The following is a 23,821-nucleotide window of genomic DNA, read 5'->3' on the forward strand; positions in this document are numbered from 1 at the left end:
AGTGTATAGAGCCCTGCTTGTCCTCAGTGAACAGAGCCCTGCTTGACTTCAGTGAACAGAGCCCTGCTTTTCCTCAGTGAACAGAGCCCTGCTTGTCCTCAGTGTACAGAGCCCTTCTTGTCCTCAGTGTACAGAGCCCTGCTTATCCTCAGTGCACAGAGCCCTGCTTGCCCTCGGTGTACAGAACCCTGCTTGTCCTCAGTGAACAGAGCCCTGCTTGTCTTCAGTGAACAGAGCCCTGCTTGTCCTCAGTGTACAGTGCCCTGCTTGTCCTCAGTGTACAGAGCCCTGCTTGTCCTCACTGCACAGGGCCCTACTTGTCCTCAGTGTACAGAGCCCTGCTTGTCCTCAGTGTACAGAGCCTTGTTTACCACCCCCACTTCCTGTATTTGGACTCCTTACTGAGACACATAGAATCTTATCCATGCTGGAGTTCTTTTTACATGCATCTTAAGTCTCTTATGCACACATCTTATTTTTATTTTTTTTTGCCTAAAAGGGCCTATTTAAAGGGCCCAGAAAGGTGACTAATATTGCCAGCATGCTGGGAGTTGTAGTTTTGCAACAGCTGGAGGCATCCTGGTTGGAAAACACTGCTTTAACCCCTTAAGGACACATGACGTACTGGAACGTCATGTGTCCACTCCCGATCTATAACGCGGGGCCACGGCGTGGCCCCGCGTCATAGCGGGTCGGGCCCGGCCTCTAACAACGGCCGGGACCCGTGGCTAATAGCGCGCGGCATTGATCGCTGTGCCGCGCGCTATTAACCCTTTAGACGCGGCGTTCAAAGTTGAACGCCGCGTCTAAAGTGAAACCGAAAGCATCCCGGCTAGCTCAGTGGGCTGTTCGGGATAGCCGCGGTGAAATCGCGGCATCCCGAACAGCTGACAGGACAGCGGGAGGGCCCCTACCTGCCTCCTCGCTGTCCGATCGTCGAATGACTGCTCAGTGCCTGAGATCCAGGCATGAGCAGTCATCCGGCAGAATCGTTGATCACTGGTTTCTTATGAGAAACCAGTGATCAACATAGAAGATCAGTGTGTGCAGTGTTATAGGTCCCTATGGGACCTATAACACTGCAAAAAAAAAGTGCAAAAAAAAAGTGAATAAAGATCATTTAACTCCTCCCCTATTAAAAGTTTGAATCACCCCCCTTTTCCAATAAAAAAAAAAACACAGTGTAAATAAAAATAAAAATAAACATATGTGGTATCACCGCGTGCGGAAATGTCCGAATTATAAAAATATATCATTAATTAAACCGCTCGGTCAATGGCGTGCGCGCAAAAAAATTCCAAAGTCCAAAATAGTGCATTTTTGGTCACTTTTTATATCATTTAAAAATGAATAAAAAGTGATCAATAAGTCCTATCAATGCAAAAATGGTACCGTTAAAAACTTCAGATCACGGCGCAAAAAATGAGCCCTCATACCGCCCCATACACGGAAAAATAAAAAAGTTATAGGGGTCAGAAGATGACAATTTTAAACGTATTAATTTTCCTGCATGTAGTTATGATTTTTTCCAGAAGTACGACAAAATCAAACCTATATAAGTAGGGTATCATTTTAATCGTATGGACCTACAGAATACATATCAGGTGTCATTTTTACCGAAAAATGTACTACGTAGAAACGGAAGCCCCCAAAAGTTACAAAACAGCGTTTTTTTTTTCAATTTTGTCGCACAATGATTTTTTTTCCCGCTTCACCATAGATTTTTGGGCAAAATGACTGACGTCATTACAAAGTAGAATTGGTGGCGCAAAAAATAAGCCATCATATGGATTTTTAGGTGTAAATTTGAAAGAGTTATGATTTTTTAAAGGCAAGGAGCAAAAAACGAAAATGCAAAAACGGAAAAACCTCCGGTCCTTAAGGGGTTAAGGACTGTCATCCATAATTTTCACTACTGAACCTTAGTGTTGTCCTAGGAAAATCAGATCTACTTTTAGAAGCATTTATTATAAAACTAACATTTATTTGGAAACTTTCCAGGGACATAGATAGGAATGAATTGTTTTGTCTATGTCTGCGTCTGTTGCATATCTTTATTATGAATAAATTATTCTAACCAAAGCGCATGTACAGCTGACATGATACAGATGCATATTATTATTATTTTCATTTCATACAAGCAAAATAATGAGCGTTGTCTTTTACACTGTATTTATTATCTTCTTGATTACCAGTCACATTGTCTCTTTCTTACTGGGTGACATATAACAAGAAGGTAATGGAATAAACATCCACAATCCCTTCTCTCCAAGCCCAGCTAATGACCCATTCTTGACAGGCGGCTGTGTATGCACCTCACACAATAGCCAGCAACAGTACTGGCAGACAAATAGTCCCAGGAGAAACAATCAGTAGGTAAATGCCATAACAGACAATATACAGACTCTCATAATTACAAGTAGTACACTACGCAGGAGGTTTATATATCAGTCAAGACCTTAGTTTATCACATAACCAGTTGTTTTACTAAATGCAAGATATGTTGGATTGTATATTTAACAAATTCATTTGCAGAAGGGACATTCTCTACTCATTACTTTTCTAGTTTGTGTGTTCTCTTCAAGTACTGCTTTACCATTCTATGACATAAAGTTTTGTCACTATTTGTATTATAGAGAAAAGTCCAACCAGCTCACCCCGCCTGGACAACAGGAGCACGGATCCAGGTGCTGGACAACACCGAGAATGTAGAAAAGAAAGCAAAGTTGGATCCAGCTTCAATAGCAATAAAACCGCTTGAAACGCGTAACCTCTGCTGTTCCTCGTATGTCCCTTAAATAAAGACGGTTTTATTGCTATTGAAGCTGGATCCAATTTTGCTTTCTTTTCTATTTGTAATATAGTTTTTATTAGTACTACATGTGATTGTGTAATCAATCGGTGCATCCATGCAATTCACATGTCAGATCTAGAGCAATAATTTCCAACCTTACTAAGGAGGAAACCTTAAAGATGTTTGGCACTCCCAAGAAACCCCTATTTCCATTCTTAATTTAAAGGAACCTAGGGGTCTATAAAAAGACAAATTTCTTAGTGTTTTATATCTTGCGTTTACAAGACAGACCATCAACTAACTGGAGGATCAAGTTACATGCTGCTCATACAAGTCTAAACTGAGAGGAGGGATGAGAAGGAAGATAGGTGGGGGGGGGGGGGGGGTTGAAAGAGACAGAATTTGCAGTAACTGCAAAAAGACTGAACAAGAGCTTAGTATTAGCTCTTATCCCAGGGCTTGATTCACTCAGTACTATTCTATAATGTCCTGTATGCTGTTACACCTTCTAAGGGTGTGTATAAAGACATAAAAGAGCAGGACCGATCCTTGTATGTGTGTGAGGTGTATGGGAGCCATCATAGGCTAGGCCCACCTATCAGCTCAAGACCTGCAGAGGAGAAATCTTTAGAAAAATGGCATATACAAGATACATGTTGGCCAGACAAGAGTGCTATTCCTCATGCACACACACAGTTTACACAGGGAAGTTACCTGAAATGGTAGGTACATTTTAAGTACTGTAGATATATCTCAATGGTTTTTTTTCTAAGTATTGTAAGGTCCTTTTTTGAACAGATGGCATTGTTTAAAACGTCCCATCATTTGGAATTTAAAAGTTCTGAGATATACCACATTCCACAGATAATGCAATATTATTAACAAAGAAGAATGGAAGCAAACTGAAAGTTGTTTCTCTCCCAAGGAGACATTGAACACAAGGAGAACACCCCTCACTTCTCCCTGTACATCCCTTGGTCTATTTCATATACAAATAAGGTTTCCACTTTGTTATATGACATTTTTCACTTTCCACTCTTCTGATCTGCAGTTATGTAACATCTCATAATACTTAACGTTTCACGGAGATTTCATTTCATAAGTAGTGGCTACCAGCTGTAAATGTTATACTGGTGTGTCTGCAAAGCACAAAAATATCTTTGCTACTTCTAGTCATCACCTGCGTATCACTTAGAAGGTCAAGAAAAGTGCTGAAAGGTAAAATGGCTGCAAAGTTGATAGTAAAATAGTAAAGTCATGTTAAATAGCCATCACTGTTGATGCACTCTGCGGTGCATGGCATTATGTAAAGAGCGAAAGAGAAGGTTCTTCTGGCTGAGATTTTGAATGTGACAAACAAAGAGCTTGGGAAAGAAACAAAGTGCAACACCAGACAGTAGAGAATGACAAGGGAATGCTAAGAGAAAATAATAGATGACTGCAGGTTGTTGATAAAGACAGATTTCAACCTTTTAAAGCCTTGAAAATAGCTGCCAGACACCAATGCAGATAAATGAAACGGCGGCTTTTAGAAGGCAGATATCGGATCAGTTTGTGCAAAGTGCCTGAAAAGGCTTTAAAATGGTGGTGTACGCAACATTAAATATGAATAAGGGTGATGAATAAAAAGCAGAAAAACAAGTCTGCACATTTCATTAGCAATCTAACAGAGCAGATAGTCATTTAGAGGTGCTTCGGTACAGACAAAAGACAGACTAAAGCACAGGCCTCTATATGCTTACGCTGGATAATTCCAGCTATATCAATAATTGTGTAATAGCATAAGATTTTATGTCTTACATTACATTAAATATAATCCCAAGTAGGATCTAATAGATAGATTTCAGGTTTTGTCAGATTTCACTGCATTTTATCACTCTTCCAATCGTCACAGACGATTTTATGGGGAAGTGTTGATTTAACATGTAGTTATGTTAAATAGAAGAAGATGGCTTGCAATATATCACAAGGCCCTCTAATAACTAACTCACTAAATCCTTATTATTGAGACAGCAAAGTCTTACTTTAAAGGAATGGAAACCTTTTTCTCTGCTGCTAGTCTTCACAGTTTAAGGCCATGTTCACACAGCCAATTCCGTGCAGCATGTCCGCCCGGAAAACATAGGCGGACATTCAGCACATTTGAGTGATCAGGCAGGTGCCAGGACCGCACAGAAATGTGCCCTCATATAGAGAAATGCATTTCCGTGCGGAATCTGCATATCTCTATGGACATGTCTATTCCTTCTGCATACACCTGAATCGGGATTTTCATGGCAGAAACATCCACCGTGTGCACACTGCAGCAGAATCCCATTGAAATCTATGGGACTCACAACAGAATTTTCTGACAAGGAAATTCTGGGGTGTGAATGGGTTACCAGAAAAATCCATTTATATTAATGTTAAATTCATGCAGTGGAATTTCTCATGCCCCTGAGGAAGCTCTGTAGTCTGAGTGAAACATATGTTGGGGTCTGTACACTGACTGGTAAGACTTGCTTATTTACTGTAGACTCTGGGATTCTTAAGTATTACTATATGTCTGATAGTTCCTTGCACCATGAACTTTATGTATTTAGTTTACAGACTTACATTACTTGAACTAATGGCTGCTATTGATTATATGTATTTTTGCTAAGAGTCTATATATCATAACTACATGAGTACTATGTCCTTACCTGCAGTGTTCTTCCAGTTGTGACGGTTTTTGATGTAACACTACACCTGTAGGTGTCGGTTGGTGGGACTAATTTCCCACTTTTTGTTTTTTGGTGTATTATTATGTAACTGTTTGACTATTATATAAAGCTATACAAAACACTAAGCTTGTACTATTATACGCTGCAAATTTACAGAACTCAAATGTTTCTTTCTTATGATTTTCAATCGAGAAGGTTGTGTGCCGTTTCAGTTTTCACCTTAGGCAGCAGACAAGCTAGAATTGGTCCAGTCTGAGTTGAAAACTTTATTGTAAGTAACAATAAATCTGTCAGAATAATGGAGACTTTGCCCAATATTTAAAAGCATTAAGAAGACATAAAAGGCCCAAACTATTGCACAATTTTAACGTTTGCTATAATTTGCTACTTTTTATGCCACTTTGCCAACTTTTTATCCCTCCGGACACTGAAGAGCCAACTAAACTGACACAGGTGCATAGCTTGTTAACATGTATTAGAGTGCTTGTAATGAGAGTGGAGTAAATCATAAATTGACAAGTGTGGCAACAAGTTGTGCGGCAACAAAATATACAAAACATGGACAAAGAAAGACCAGCTCACCGCCTTGTAGATTCTTTGAATGGAGGAATTTCAAGTGTCCTTTAGGAAGTACGGAACAAATATCCAAGCCGTATGCTTAGTATGAACAGATCCTTAAGAAAAGTTGTATATTTCCAGCTCCCAAAAATACTGATTAAAAGTCCAAAATTTGGACTTTTAATCAGTATCAGTATTTTTGGGAGCTGGAAATCTACAACTTTTTTTAAACAAATTGTGCGGCATCACCATTTCTTGGGGTAAATGGTAGGGTGCAGCCTGCCTTGCACATGACAATAAAGGGGTTATCCAGGAAAAAACTTTTTTTATATATATCAACTGGCTCCAGAAAGTTCAACAGATTTGTACATTACTTCTATTAAAAAATCTTAATCCTTTCAGTACTTATGAGCTTCTGAAATTAAGGTTGCTCTTTTCTGTCTAAGTCCTCTCTGATGACCTGTGTCTCAGGAAACTCCCAGTTTAGAAGCAAATCCCCATAGCAAATCTCTTCTAAACTGGGCGTTACCCGAGACAGGTGTCATCAGAGAGCACTTAGACAGAAAAGAACAACCTTAACTTCAGAAGCTCATAAGTACTGAAAGGATTAAGATTTTTTTATAGAAGTAATTTACAAATCTGTTTACATTTCTGGAGTCAGTTGATATATATATATATATATATATATATATATATATATATATATATATATATATATATATATATATAAGTTTTTTCCTGGAATACCCCTTTAAGGTCCTTAAGAGAGCCAAAGAACAGTCCGGCCTGGTTTTAAAGCATACCTTACCAGGTTCACCTTAACAAAAACACAAGCTAGAGATATAAGATTTAAATATTTCCAAATAGTGGACCTGCAGTGGCTTGCATTAAAGATTTTAACATTCTCTACTTTAGTGTCATACAAATGCCTCTTCAGCAGGCACAATGCCACAGTAATAATGCAGTAGTAAATATTTTAGCATTTGGTCAGTGATAGAGCCAGACTGAAAATCCCTGTGTAAATTGTTAGCTCTGATAGTTGTCCAAACAAGGAATTATCAATACATAAGTCTGATGAAAGTCAGCTCCAACACTGATACTAGGTCCAGTTAATGTGCATATGTTCTATGGATGAATGAAAAGTGAATGGCTGTTGACTAAAGGTCAGTCTCCACATATATGAATGCCCTAGGTTCCAATATATTTGGCAAAAGGCTAAACTATTCTAAAGGATTTAGAGATTTTCTCCCTTTAAACATTATATAGGGATCTCTGAGGTCACTTCCGTCATAGATGTATCTGTTATCATTCTTTTGAACAATTGACAGGTATTGCTATCAAAACAGGTTATGAGAATAGTAGTCAGATAGACCAAGGACAATGCAAGCAGAGTTTACTACCACGGTAGATTACCAGACGGTCAGGGCTCAAAATGGTTAAAGAGTAATGGTCACCAAGTAAAACTTTTTTTTATATATATGTTACATGATGAAATTTCAAGGCACATTTCTCTCCTTAGGCGCTAGGCGGGGCAGGAGACCAAACTCAGGAGTTGCATCGGCAAAGAGCGAGGCACAGCTCTCGCTCACTGCTTGTCAATCAGATGGGCGGGAGCAAGCGCTGTGCCCGCCGCACTCCCTGACATCGCCACCATCATCCGGCCCCCCTCTGAAAGGGAGCAGGTGGGCAATGCACGCTGGCCGAAGCTCAATGCAGCGCTCGAGGCAGAAGAGGAGTTCTGAGCAATCAGGTGTACAGGGAGCAACAGGGGGCACAGCAGAGATGTGAGGGCAAAAGCTTTCCCCCAGCAGGCTTCGGTGACGTTGCGCCTGCTGGGGCATGTCCACATCCTCCTACTGGCAGCTCACACTATGTAAGAAAAAAGAAGGGTAAGAAACAGAGATTTTTAAAGCTCAAAATAAAAATTAAGGGCAGTTGGTATGGATATGTTGAAGGCACGGCCGGATTGGCCATCGGACATTGCACTTGTCTAAATAAAACATATATATATATATATATATATATATATATATATATATATATATATAGGCCCATATTTTTGAGTAGCTGCATTATTTTGTATTTCTATAGTTGTTGAGAGTCTACAGTTAGGTTTGTCACACTTTGAGGATATTTTCTGTGACGGTATTCTAGCACTGCTGTTTGACAGACTACTTATCATTCCGTATAGGGTTTCATCCCCTTTTCTGTGTATTGTTCCTCTTTGTTGCTCTTACCTGAAGCTCTGCATGCATGATGGGAGTTGTAGCTTTGCAACAGTTGGAGAGCGACTTGAACCAAGACGATTTTAGAGTATGCAGCCAATTTTATTTATGTGAGGGTCCGACTGCTGGGACCCCCTACCGAAAAAAAATGGGCTGCATAGTCTAATATGCACCGGGCCTATTTTTGAGAGTTGAGAGTCTGTTACTGTCAAGTAGGCAGCGACAGAGTTCTTAGTTTGCACTTTCCCTGCCCTGTTTATCCTAATGGAAGGAACTAGTAGGGAAAATTGTTATTAAGCCATTTTTTTTTCCTTAGATGACAATCTAGGGTGTTTTATTGCTGTCAACGGCTAAGACTGGCAATTCTGATAAAAACAAAAGGATAACTGGTTATAATATTTATACAATTATTAAAACCACAATAAAATTGCACACTTGTACTTCATTTCAAGGTTACACGCTTGTGTAAACTCCCTTAATAACTTGCCTAAATAATGTGTTAGTCGCTAAACTCTATATAGACTGGGTATTATCTATAGTGAAGATACAAGCACAGATCAAAATATACACAGTTATTGTATTTAAAAAAAAAAGATGGTGCCTATTTTTTACCAAATATATTGACGTTCACAGGCACAACATGGCCATCACAGAAGAATAAAGGGAGGAATTTTTCATTGCATGTGCAAATAAAAGCATTTTTCTGGTATAGTTTAGAGACTTTTTTCACAAAAAGTCTCAGCTGATAAATTTATTACCACTGCACAAGACTGACCTTAAAGGGGTACTCTACCACTAGACATCTTATCATAAGATGTCTGATTGCGGGGGTCCCGCCACTGCGATCTCAGCTGCGACACCCCAGACATCCGGTGCTCACAGTGAACTCTTTGCTGGATGACTGGTGATGCGGGGCAGAGGTTCATGACGTCACGGCCACACCCCCTCGTGACATCATGGCCACTCCCCCTCAATGCCCCCTCCCATAGACTTGCATTGAGGGGGAGTGGCCGTAACGTCACAAGCCTTCAGTGCTGCACCCGACACTGTAAACGAACGCCAGGTGCAGAAGGGAGATCGCAAGGGTCAGACATCTTATTTCCTATCCTTTGGATAGGGGATATGATGTCTAGGGGGGGGGGGGAATACCCCTTTAACAGCTGGTCTGTACACACTTTTTTAAAAGAAAGAGTAAACCAAGAAGGCGCAAAAAGTTGCCTGAAGTACAGCGCTGCGCCAAAATGTGAAACAAATATACACACAAAATCAGCTCTGAAGACAATGATAAATGCCCCGCAACGTCCTTGGGGATTTTACTGCAGATGTTCCTGTTCTCATGATGGGCAGCTTTTAAGCCCAATGCTAAACAACCCTCTTTACTATCTTATGACTTGGTTGTGACAAGTGCAGTGAGGTTCCTCCATGCCATAAGCATACTTTCCATTGACTGCAGAGGTTTTCCCTACAGAACAGTGCATAGAATTAAGAGGCTACCCCTTGTATTTATAAGACTTGTGATGAGAGATCCTGTGATCCTTTATTGTAGCTGTATTGTACTGCTGAAATAAAGATCTCTCAGTATTTGGTATTACTGGGAAATGAATCCCACCGTACAGTGTGTAACAAATATATCACTTACTTAATTGGCCATCTTCATTACAGACATGTTGCAAATTGTAATTAGCTACAACATTAAGATGCAGAAAAATGTTCTGGCCCGGGCCTAAGCTTTCCGTAGGAACTTCTACATTTTTTACATTATTATGCATATTTTACAAGTCTTTCAAATTTAATTGAATAGAACATTAGGAAAAGACAGTGACACAGCCATGGAATAAAGAATGCTATATATCTGTCTGCTGGCACAAAGTCAGGAGACAGCATCTAGAAATTCCATGTCAAGAACAGGAACTCACGAAATATGACATCTCTATTCATTATCAACCTATGTATAAAACCAATTACAGAACTAGTGTTCAACAATGGCTTAAAAACATATACGGACCTACTGTAATTCATTATGTTTAATTGAATGTCTAGACAATTGTATACTAGGCTGCTAGGATCACCATCATTAGTGTAGGTGGCAGTATAGCTACAAGATGTTATAGTTATAATAACAATTTATCTATTTATACAAAAAAGTCTCTTAACAAGATACAGTTTAGCAAAACTTTCCTTTGACTCATCCTAAAAACTTTTTTCCATATTCTCTATTATGGAGTGAGGATGTCATAAAGGTCGGTCCCCTACTTTGGACCCCTCTAGGGAGTTTTCTGTATCTCCTATCTGGTAGACCTGATCCCCTCATGTATTACATACTCATTTGAATGCCTGCATGTAATACTAAAATATTGGAGTGGTCATGACAGAGGAATAATGACTAATGTTTACTTGTTAGGATATACAAGGGAATTTTTTAGGGTCACTGGGGGACATTTATCATTATGTGTCTATTGTAGACACAGATCAACCCCTTTATACTGCTGTCTAATTTACACTCTTGCTCAAAATTTACAAAAGTTGCGCACGTCCTTGATGAATTTTGTGCAAATATAGAAAGCCCCCCCTCACTCTACCGTACACTCCTTCTCTACCTCACACTTCACAGAGCTGTAGTATTTTCCCGCTGTACACTGCTTACATAGCTAGAAGTGACATGAGCAGCAGCACTGCACAATAGTAAAATCATAAATCTTTATAAAGTACACAGAGGGGGAATTTCTAAAAGAATTTTGAGCACAAAAAAATCAATTTTGTGCCAAAATTTTGGCGCAAAAAGTATCGACCACATTTTCAAAGAGCTTTTTGCTGCGGTTTCCACTGTTCACATCAGTTTTGTAAAAGTGGGCGTGTCCACATATATTGTCTTCTTTATATGATATTTTCAAAGGGGTGAGAGTCCAGTTTACATCAACATTTTTCACACCAGCTTTTTCATTGAAATGGTTGTAGTTTTATTGTTTTTTTTTTAATTATAAAAAAAAGAAAATAAATAATTATTATTGAAAAGGGTTATTAATATATATATATATATATATATATATATATATATATATATATATATATATTTTTTTTTTTTTTTTTTTTTTTCTTGGTCACTGAACCTACACTTATTGTTTGTTCAGTAACTACAGTTATTGTTTGTCTGGGCACTAGTAACCATGGAATATTTTGTTAGATGTTTCCGGCAGAATATTCTGGGATGTAAAATTTTGGCGACAAACTGCAATTTTGTTGGGAAAAAAATACAATATGGCTGCAATCCCCCAAAAAAATTTTGTGCAAAAAAAATTAATCGCGCAAAAATGAAGAAAATTAATTTTCACATGTTTTCAAAGCAGCAAAAGAGACCTTTGAAAAATTTTCTCCCCAAAAGCCCAATGGCACTCCTTCTCTTCTGAGCATTGTAGTTCGCCCGCAGAGCACTTTACATCCACATATGGGGTATGTTCTTACTATAACTTTTTCCTATTTTCCCTTGTGAAAATGAAAGATTTAGGTTAACACCAGCATTTTAGCAAAAACATGTTTTTTTTTTTCATTTTCCCATCCAACTTTAACGAAAATTTGTCAAACACCTATGGGGAGTTAAGGCTCACTGTACCCCTTATTACATTACGTGAGGAGTGTAGTTTTCAAAATTGGGTCGCATGTGGGTATTTATTTTTTATCGTTTATGTAAGAACAGCTGTAAAATCAGCCACCCCTGTACAAATCACCAATTTAGGCCTCAAATGTACATAGTGTGCTCTCACTCCTGAGCCTTGTTGTGTGCCCGCAGAGCATTTTACGCCCGTATAATGGGCATTTTCGTACTCAAGAGAAATTGTGTTATACATTTTGGGGTCCTTCTCTCTTTTCCTTTTACCTCTTTTTTTTTTTTTATAATAACAGAGTACGGAAATACCCCATATGTGGCACTAAACTGTTGCCTTGAAATACGACAGGCTCCGAAGTGAGAGAATGCCATGCGCATTGGAGGCCTAAATTAGGGATTTGCATAGGGATGGACACGGATGCAAGAATTACACTTGCCTCCTACACTAAAATTACCCTACGGCTGTGTTTCCCAAACAGGGTGCCTCCAGCTGTTGCAAAACTCCCAGCATGTCAGGACAGTCAATGGAATGGCTGTTCGGCAATACTGGAAGTTGTTGTTTTGCAATAGCTGGAGGCTCCGTTTTGGAAATACTGCTGTAAGAGAAGTTTTTCATTTGTGTTGAAGGGGGGGTAACTGTGTAGGGGTATATGTATATGTAGTGTTTTACTTTGTTATTTTGTGTAGTGTAGTGTTTTTAGGGTACTCTCACATGGGCGGAGGTTCACAGCAAGCTTCCCGCTAGGAGTTTGAGCTGCAGCGGAAAAATTGCTGCATCTCAAACTTGAAGCCAGAAACTCACTGTAAACCTCAACCTGTGTGAATATACCCTGTACATTCACATGGAGGGGGGGAAAACATCCAGCTGTTGCAAAACTACAACTCCCAGCATGCCCTTTGGCTGTCCGTGCATGCTGGGGGTTGTAGTTATGCAACAGCTGGAGACACACCGGTTGTAAAACACTGACAGTTTGTTACTTAACTCAGTATTTAGCAACCAGTGTGCATCCAGTTGTTGCAAAACTACAACTCCCAGCATGTACGGTACACCAGTGCATGCTGAGAGTTGTAGTTTGTAACATCTGGAGTCACTGGTTGCCAAACACTAAGTTAGATAACAAACTCAGTGTTTTACAACCAGTGTGCTTTCAGCTGTTGCAAAAGCTCTCAGCATGCACAGACAGCCAAAGGGCATGCTAGGGCATGTAGTTAAGCAACAGCTGGAGGCACACTACTGCAACTCCCAGCATGCCCTTTGGCTGTCCGTGCATGCTGAGGGTTGTAATTATGCAACATCTGGATGCAAAAAAAAGTGCCTCCAGCTGTTACTACAACCCCCAGCATGCACAAACTACCAAAGGGCATGCTGGGAGTTGTAGGTGTGCCTTCTGCTGTTGCATAACAACAACTCCCAGATTGCCCATTTGTGCATGCTGGGAGTTGTTGCTAAGCAACAGCAGGAGGCCAGCCTTACCTCCTGCTGCTGCGCTCTGTAGATCCACCTGCTGCTGCCACCGCTGTCTCCACTCCAGGGGCCCTGATCCCCACACCAGGTAACGACTCCCGGCACCCGCTCTCACCCTCCGAAATAGCAGGAGTCCTGACTCATCTGCTTGAGTCCTGATTCGTCAGCAGGAGTCCTGATTCGTCTCAGACGGCGCCTATCATCCTTTTTTTCTGGGTCACCGGGGAACCGATTGACCCGGTTTTGCCGCAAATCGACGATCTTAAATGATCTGCGATATACGCCGATCGACAACATGGGGGGGGGGGGTCTCAGGAACCCCCCCAGGCATTGTCACAGGATGCCTGCTGAATGATTTCAGCAGGCATCCCGATCTGGTCCCCGCCCAGCGAGCGGCGGGGACTGGAAATACTCAGGGCATACAGGTACGCCCTGTGTCCTTAAGGATCCGGGATGCAGGGCGTATGCATATGCCCTGCCTCCCCAAGAGGTTAAATGAAAGATTGGATTTCAGTGTCTTCTTGTACATAGTATAAGTACATTGCATGCATTGGATATGTAGTTATTTTTCATTCGATATTATGTTGTTTTTAAGAGATGTTTTAATGATAACTTTAGAACCTCCTTTCGGGTTTGTCACCAGATAAGAGTATTTAATGGTGACATACATGGAAGAAGGTAGGGTCTGATGAAGTGTGCATGCGCACGCGCAACAGCTGTCACCCGTGGATGATTTGACTCATGGAGTCTATACCATCTTGTGCGTCCTATTGCAACTGATGTTTTTACTGCACTTTTGAAAATAAAGAACAGCGCCTGTTTCATGCTTGAATCCAGTGAGTGCGGCTAATTCATTCTTCTTTGAAAAGTCTATCTAGGACAGTGTTTTCCAAACAGTGTGTCTCCAGCTGTTGCAAAACTACAACTTCTAGCATGCCCAGACAGCCTTTGGCTGTCTGGGCATGCTGGAAATTGTAGTTTTTCAACAGCTGGAGACACACTGTTTAGAAAATACTAAGCTAGGCAATATAATAAGTACTGAAATCATTGGACTATCCATTATTTATCAAGACAATGTATTCAATATTTATCTGGACAATGTATTCACTGTTTGGGTACTGTATGCACTATTTATACAACACTGTGTTCAATATTTACCTGGGTAAAAAAGGAACGTTTACCACAAAATATTAATAAATATTAATATTCACATTAACACAGTATGTACAGTATTTTTAACACCATTTTCTATACATTACTTACTGTAACAGGCATGGATTTAAGAATTGATCCAAACTGTACAATGTTATAATTACAGCTATATTGTTCTGTTACAACATATTTGTGGCAAGTGAACAATCTGCCAAGGCATCAAACATGACAATCAAAATAAATCTTCTCTCTAAATAAAGTCACTTCTGCTTTATGAATTAGTTGCAAGTGATCAATAAGAAATAGTAATAAATAAGGAAATATTTTTTATTCTAGGATTCAGGTCTAACTTGTACTCACCAGAGAACATCATCATGTGTTGGAAATTCCGTGGAATTCTTCTTTTACGACCCAAATTCAAGAGAAATGTAAGCGGATATATGTTACAAGCTCTTGCAACAAAGATTGATAGCTGTGTATCTTGAATTAAGGAACAATACATGGGTCGTTGAGCATTTCATTTCCAATATCACACATATAGCAATCTATGAAATGACTGTTGCTTGTAAAAAGGAACATAAAAGCTTCATATTTCTTACACAGTATAAAGCAGTGGTTCTCAACCTTTTTTGGTGACAGTACCCCCAAAGGCTGAAAGTATGTCCGCTGGTACCCCCTCGGACAAAAGTCGTGTTCTTACCTTTATACTAATACGATACTTAATCCCCTTGTGCCAATATAATCCGATATGGCAAAAAGGGATCAGAGGAAGTTTTTTTTTTGTACTTTTAAGCCACCTGAGGTTAAAGGGGTTGTATATGTTTTATGTAAAATTGCAAAAGACCCCAAACCGTTTTAAAACAACAAGCTAGCTGATACTTACCTCTGGGATCCCACGCTGAGCCCACGTTCACCCTCCGTTCAGCACTTCCCTCTTGATTTAGGAGCAGAGGTCATGTGACCGCCGCAGCCAATCAACTGCCTCTATGGTTATGCTCTGTACTCTTGGCATGACCGCGCATTCATGACCGGAGTACTGACCAAAGGGTGAACGGGGGCTCAGCATGGGATCCTAAAGGTAAGTATCAACAAGTTTGTTGTTTTAATATGTTTTGGGGCCACTTACAATTTTACTTAAACATGGATAAGCATTCTTCTGGGCTATGAATTACTGTCGTATCAAGCTTTTCCCATCTTCCTGTGCAGCTCATCTTCCATGAGAAGCCAGTAAGTTATAGCCCAGAAGAATGCTGAAACTCGAGGGGCATGAAAGTACAAAAAATTGACAAAGAATTATTCTTTCATAAGTCCTATGAGCAAAGTATACTAATATAAATAAAGCCTATGTCTGATTTTGGCTGCACTTATCTATCCCCTTGAAGCTGTCTACTTTTTAATTGCGTATCAACTTCAACCGGCTCTACAGCCCTAACCTCCTTGCGAATTTTACTGATAGATCAGTTTACATGCTTTCCATAACATTTTATGGAAAGGGTAGAGGTAGAATGTACAGTTACAATGGCTAAGGGAAAACTGAGATAGAACCTGAAGAGGGAAATATGATGACAAAGCCCAGACACAAAATGTTTAAATTTAATTCAGGTAAATTTTATTTAGTTTAAGTAACTTTACCCATGAATGTTGGAGTACTGGTTAGCCATTATATGTTTATGGAGGTGAATGAACATAAGGACCAGGCATGATGGATTTTAACATGCTCAAACATTTTGTTCTCTTAGAACAATGGTCTACAATCTGTGGTCAGCCGCTTGCTGCCTGGGCATGCTGGGAGTTGTAGTTTTGCAACATCTGGAGGGCCACAGCTTGGACACCACTAATAGGACTCTACCTAATGTACTGTAAAAGAGGGGTGCAGCATGTCCATCTGAAACTACATACCTAGATGATCTTAAATGATTAAAACATATTAAGAAAAAAACTATATTTCTTGCTAAAATATTGTAAACCATTTACAGTTCATTTATCTACAAAGGTAAAATACTTCCTGTCATCACAAAGCATTAAATACATATTATCTCTTTAATTCCATCCACATGTGGTTGAGTTTTAATCAAAGAACAAGCCCGTAATATCAAACCTGACGCGACCCTGGAAACATCTGAAAGGGAAACCGTGCCGATTTAATTACATTTCAATAAAATGCGCTTTGGATTAACATCGAAACTTGGATTATGTTTTCTGATTTCAATCTCTATTCTTGACTCTTAGGAGAGCAGAACTGGCTTGGTTTGGATTTTTTGGATGAAAAGGATACAACTGCACCACATATAAAGAGAGCATTATAGATGTGGTTCTGGAAGGTAAACAAGGCCAGCCCCATGTAACAGAAGATGAAGTTCTCTGCCAGGAAGTTCATGAATTCAAATAGCTGTGAGGGAAATCAAAAGAAATACAATGAGAGTCATTACATTAGGAGCCTAAGATAACATGGACATGGAGATGAGACAACATAGTCATGCATGTATGATAAAATGGTTGTACGACTATAAAGTGATAATCCTATACAACTTCCTTAGTGATTCACTTCTTCATGCCTTCTCTCAGTTCTCTCAGGCAGAGACTAATGAGAATATTTATTCAGAATAGAATTTCAGATGTAATTCATAAACCAAAATAGATTGGAGTAAATTGCCTCAAATGTATTAAATAAGTAGAAAACATTTAATAAATCAAAAGTACAATAGAAACTTTACAATGGGTCTTTTTAGGCTTCTTCTCCCTACACACCTCTTGCACTGATCATCTACTCTTATTTCACTTTAAAATTTGTCTTGACAGACAAGACAGTTTATAAGGTTAGCCATCAGTTGTTGATAGTTCACTGAGAGATCAGGTCACGTGCTGCCCATATAATTTTATGGCGAGGTAGGGGGAGAAGGTACAGTCAGAGTTACTCAGAGAAAACTGAGATAGAGGTTGCAGAGGGAAAAACTGATGACAAATCCCAGATATAAGTTATATAAATGCCATAAATAGTGCTATTTCCCAAGCACACACATGACAGCTTAACAGTCAGCTGAAAGTACATCTTTAAGTGAGTGCCTCTTAATAAATGTAATACATCTTTGACTGTCCTGGGACAGAATTTTAAATATAGATTTGCGCTATAATTTGTACCAGTTTCTTATTTTGGAAATGATAAATCTGTTGGGATGCTACTAACCAGAAACCCTCACATAACTCTCAAAACTTTTCAAAAGTGAAGATAAAAACAATACATTTTAAAGCAAATATGGCATGCACCAACATTTGCAACTTAATTCTTCCTTACTATGATTGACTGTTGCCTAGCAGTAGCCACTGCAGTCAGCAAGTGACCATTTTCTCCTTACGCCTGTGATAACAGGTCAAGTCCCCAGTTAGGCTATAGCAATGCCCATGACATTGTATGGAAATTATAGATTTAGCATGAATACTATTTTTACTTTCTCACTAATAAAAACAACAAAAACATTTTCTCAACTGTATATCTTGAATAAGTAAGATGAAGGGATATGGAGTTGAGCAAGACAATACCACAAGAAATACATATGAATATAAATGTATGTGTTATGTACATACCAAATTAAGTATAAGATATCCATGTTATTAGCAGTAGCTAAAGGAAAAATATAATTAAGATTTTATAGTATAGAATAAAAGTATGAGAAGGGGTTTTTCTCTCACAAACAAATATGTTAGATCCAAAGGAAATGAGAAAAGTTACAAACTCTAATAACGAGAGTCTTGTGATCCCCTACTTCTGGATACTTTTCTCTACCCATAGAAGTCAATGGTAGTTATGGAACAGACTAATCAAGCAACAAGCATGGTGTTGCTGACTGGAAAGACTACACAACTTCCTACGGGGCATACAGCAGCTGATAATTACTAGATGGCTTGAGATTTTTTCAGTGTACCTCTGCTGATGGTCTGGTGACAAGATATCTGTTTAAATCTTCCAACAACTTGGCAAGACTACAACAATCAGGATACATATTTGCCAGCTGCTGGGCCCCTTGCAATCTCCCATGCAGCGCCATGCACTCCTTATGAACAGAGAGGTGCCAAACCCTGCACAAAGCCACCAACACACCTGAGATCTAGAGATTCAGCATTCGTGTATCTCCGGCTCTGCCGTAGAGATACATGGAGGGGACATGTTGACCACCGCTTCATGTGAGGTTTGACAGTCCCCATGCAGGGAGTTGAGATTGCTTTGTCTACAAGTATAGTGGAGCACCAGGCAGGAGATTGTGGGGGTCCCGGTGGTTGGCACCCCTGTGATCAGACACTTATCCCCTATCTTTTGGATAAGGGTTAAATTGTTTAGCACCACAGTACTCCTTTAAGGTGAACATTTCACTCTGTCATTATTAGCCACTGCTCAGGAGCTGTTTTTGGAGTCAAAGGTAGCTTAGAGTTGGTGGGCATTGCCAAAGCATGTGTCCGGAGAATAAATTAAGTGAATGACACAAATACAACAAATCGAAGTGCCTGTATACTCCACTGGAATGCCAATGACTAAGAGCCTATGGCCACTGGGGAACTGCAGTTCTAGAGATAGGTATTGATCTTGTCCATATGCCTTACATGTCTAAGATGGGAATACCAATTTTATTGCATTGCAATCTGCACGACAGGTCTTCTTTTGCATAACAAATATACAAATATGTTAAAAAGTGTTTTCCCAGTCATGGCTTCGACAAATGCTTAACAAAAGACTTCTGCAATCCCTCCACACTTAGATGGTGGTGATAAGGAAGAACAGGGTACTCAGGATACCAGTGAGCTCCCTATTATGTTTTTCTCTACCACATAAATTTCACAAATATCTATTGTATGAGTGTTAAATGTACCAACCAAGTCCCCAATGAGTGCCAAAATGCCTCAATTTTTATCCGTACCAAATGAATCTATGTTCATTGCAATTGAGGTGGCTACAGAACTGTTTTGTGAGAAACATACAAGAGTGATCATTCAAGACACATTTTTTCCCCTCTATTTACCATTTCTATAATGTGATTTTTTTCTTCAATTGTATGACTATAATAAAGAGGAATTTGAATGCAGGGGCAGTTGTCAATATTCTTTCCACCCCATTCATACTCTGTGGGACTAATGGAAATGGCTGAGCGCCTGGTTAGAATTGCCCTGATTCAAACATCAGAAACATGTATTACAGAAGGGTGACACCAAAAAGGGTGAAACATATCCAGTATTATTGATGATATAACTTTCAAACCATATGGTATGTCAGGCTGAGTTAAACTATTACAATTAAATCAATTAACTAGCAAATTAATTTCACACTATTTTATAGGCGCATAACTGCCTATGAAACAATAAATGGATGCTTTACATTCCAGCCATAACTCAAGTGTATAAACCTACCTAAGGACATGAATAAGTTGCCTATTGTGCTGTAAAAGTTACCCTAACAATTGTTATCTATGAGGCTTTGTCACGTCTCCTGTGCAGTGAAAGCTAATTCCTTATCTCGCTGGAACATGCACTTCTTACCAATAACTCCCGCCGCTTAGCAAATGGCAGTTGCTTAATTGTTTAGCTTTTTTTGGCATTCTAGTTTTTATTTCCAACTGAGATCATTACTTGCCTTTCATGATCAAAACATAGTGATGCATTCAATTTATTGTAGAAAAATTAAGTATTTTTAACCCTACACTTTGAACGTGTAAAAAAAAAGGTGGGTCAGTAAGAGATTATACCAACATAACGTGCCCATGGCAAAAGGACGTAGAACATAAGGTTATATCATCCAGTCACTGATATTGTAATTTTCTTAGGGATGCATTGATTTTCTGATTATTGTAGTTCAGAAGTGGTATAAGTGTTGGTGAAAATGGCTATTGTCTCTTTCTACATGAGAAAATAACCTGGAAAAAATGTGTGGGTCTTTCCAACCCGACACAGTGCTCCTTCTGTCATTGTCAGAGAACAAGAGTTTTGGTCTGGCAGTTTGTTCATGCTCTGGACAGTTCCTGCCATGGACAAAGGAGGCAGCAGAGAGTACCCTGTTGGATTGGAAAAAACTACATCACTTTCTCTGTGGCATACAGCAGCTGAGAAGTACTGTAAGGCTTCATTTTTTTAAATTGGAATAATTTACAAATCTGTATAACTTTATGCCACTATCTGATTTTAAAATATTTTTTTTCTTCTCCTCGGAATAGCCCTTTTGGAATAGCCATAAGTATCTGTCAATACATATGTAAGATACCTGCCCAATACCAAGTTGGAATAATATCAGAAAGCAGTATTTATTATAAATAAATATAATTTCATGCATAGAATACACCTTGTACACCACTACTAAACTGATAGAACTGCCCAAAACACCTTAGCACTCTTTCTATTTGATAGAACATGCTCAGGAATTTTGGTGCAGATTTTAGGACTTTAAATTTAAGCAAGCGTAAAAAGAGGGCATTTAAAGTGAATAACAAACCTGAAGCCCTTGTGCAATTTTCTGACACCAATTCGTAGAAAAATTGGATCATACAAAGGTGATCACAGCAACTAGCGTCGCTCTTAGCCAATGCCAGTTTCATCAAACCTATTACATGCCCGCTCCGCCATCAAATATAATTCCAACTAATAAACATACATAACCTTGTCACGTCTTAATGCTTTCAGGGAGCATAAATAGCTGTCTGTTATAAAACATGCCTAAGAAAAGAATAAACTGAAAAAGGATCAAGAGCCAACATTCTTATGTATTAGCTCAGCCATCTGCCACAGTTTGCACTATTATTACTCTTAATAGACTTTTCAAGCAAATTTGAATTTATATTTGTGTTCCCTACAAAGCTAACTGAAGTAAGAAGAGAGAAAAAACACCCAGGAGTCACTTCTACATTAATAGCTTGTGGTCCTTGATGTATATTTTACATAGTAAGAAAACATTATAATCTTATTAGTAAGAGACACCTTAAGCATTTGCTATTTTTAACTTAAACTATATAATCCTTTATGTATTTTAATTTAAACTTTATCGGCTGATGAATAATCTTTAAGAAGTTGTGTCTCATTGGGACAGAATGTTATTATTACCATGAAGGATTGATCGAAAGCAATGGTTTTATTCTAAAGTACAGTAATGGTTTTATTCTTTGTTTATGTTAGTTAGATGATAGAACATAAAAAAAAAAAAAACATTTTAAAATGTTAAAGGGGTTATCTAGGAATAGAAAAGCAGAGCTAATTTCTTCCAAAAACAGCGCCACAGCTCAGGTTGTATGTGGTATCACAACACTGCTCCATTCCCTTTAATGGAACTGAGCTGTAATACCACATACAACCTGAGGGTAAGAGTGGCACTGTTTTTGGAAGAGAGCATTCATGTTTTTCTACTCCTGGATAACCGTTTTAATAGTTTGTATTTAAAAAGGGTTTCCCATAAAGCAAACTTTGGAAAGTCCGATGTGCACCACATACAGATGTAAAGCTCAATCCATCAACTCCCTATACAGTTAGGGGCTACATCAATTATTATCATTACAATTTCTCTTTCTTTTATCAGCAACATAATTAGCCTATCATACACACCATCTATATACCAGATATTCAGGTTTTATTGTACAAATGAGCAGCAGGGAGAAACCCCAGAGGAAACTTTGGCTGTGGAGATACTACAATACACTGTTGTGTTTTCATCGCAATAAATACTTTCTTTACTTTTTTTCTACAATAAAGATCTACTGTAACCAGAACCACTTTTATATAAGAAAACCAATCTTAATAAAGTTATTATAAAGAGTTTTATGTTTATAATGAATAAAGATAAGATTTATAGAATAGGTTTCACAGACCATGAGCTCTAAACTCACCTTTAAACATCTCTCCCTGCCTATTTGTCCATCCATCCTAAACGATGGATCGACAACTGGGCGCTGGTTCCTACCTGCGCTAAAGTGCAGTGGCGTAAAAACACATAATATACATAGTCGGTCACAGGCCAGAATAGAAACTGAAAACTACTAGACAACCAAAAATACCAAACAGGATACAAATACAAACGGGGAAGAATATAAACAGGCAAACTGTTACAGGAACATACAACACTGTTCTCAAACAGGAACAAGTACAAGGAAAAAGATCAGATCAACCAAACAGGATATAAATATAGGACACTGTTCACACTGGAACACAGAACAAACAAACTGGACACCCCACTCCACAAAAGAAGTAGCCATTAATAATAAAGCCAAATAGGTTACTGGCCAGCCGACACACTCGACCATGTGGACAAGATGCTGACCCAGTAGGAAGCAGAAATATAATACATGAAACACTAGACTAGCACCAGATGAGTCTGAATAGGCTCCAGGATACCAAACAGGAATATAAATATACAGAGCACAGGTAACAAGATACATAGTGTTAACAGATACATAACAGAAAGGATTTACAATCCTAAAACAGACAAATGTAACACAGACTAAAATCTACAAAGAACAAGATTATTTAACCATGGCTAAAACTCAGATAAATACAAGGTAAATGCTCAAGCAGACTTGAAAGTGTATTTCACAATAACCAGCACCAGAATGCAGGAGAATTCTGGTTAAATAACTCCACCCGAGTTCTCATTCGTTCAGAGCATTAACTATTCCCTATCCAGGTAGATTAGCAAACTGCTCTGAACAAACTAGTGTGTGAATACACACCTAAACAGAAAAATACAGTATAGAATACTAACCATGGTATTCACACCCAAGATGTATAAACTGTGTTCTATCTACTGTTTACCTTTTACTTTTTTCCTTCTCTATTGACCAATAGAATTTGAACTTGTTGTAATTGAAACTTCATAATTTGCATATTCTTGCAAAATATCATGTATTATTGTTTACTTGACACATGACACAAGAAATATTGTTGTTTATTGTCTAATGTTTAAAAAAGTTAAGTAAAATGACCTACATCCCTGTACTATTTTTCTACCTCATAGATGTAATCACTTTCTGGTTTCTTCTCTGAACTGTGACTCTGTTGTTGTCATGCACTTTCCAACAGTCCCCTTCTTGCATACACAGGGAATTAATAAGCAATTTGTAGTTAGATTGAGCATGCCAGACTATATCAGTGAATAGCCTTAGATGGTCATAGCCAAGGGCGACAGGGCAAATCAAAAAGAGCACATGGGGGATTAATTGTATATCTCACATTTTCAGAAATCCATGTACATTGTTTAATTTCACATAATTAATCAGTTTAGACTTAAAACGCCTTTAAGGTAATGAAAATAACAGGATGTATGATGAGATTAAGGGTTCCATTTTGCCTGTCTGCCTTATGCGT

General features: G+C 38.7%; 1 protein-coding gene across 5 annotated transcripts in view; it reads right to left on the minus strand.

Moving 5' to 3' along the window:
- SLC9A9 (solute carrier family 9 member A9) overlaps positions 1 to 23,821 on the minus strand; it is an 848,969-nt gene that overhangs the window by 358,736 nt on the left and 466,412 nt on the right. For all 5 annotated transcript variants that reach the window (XM_056564816.1, XM_056564814.1, XM_056564813.1 and 2 more), the window contains exons 10-11: positions 16,773 to 16,886; positions 14,858 to 14,969 (exon numbers count right to left, since the gene is read on the minus strand). In XM_056564816.1, the coding sequence (XP_056420791.1) occupies positions 14,858 to 14,969; positions 16,773 to 16,886 (226 nt within the window). The remainder of the gene's footprint in view (positions 1 to 14,857; positions 14,970 to 16,772; positions 16,887 to 23,821) is intronic.

The sequence above is a fragment of the Hyla sarda genome, chromosome 3 (genome assembly GCF_029499605.1).
Source record: "Hyla sarda isolate aHylSar1 chromosome 3, aHylSar1.hap1, whole genome shotgun sequence".
In the NCBI taxonomy this organism is placed as follows: domain Eukaryota; kingdom Metazoa; phylum Chordata; class Amphibia; order Anura; family Hylidae; genus Hyla; species Hyla sarda.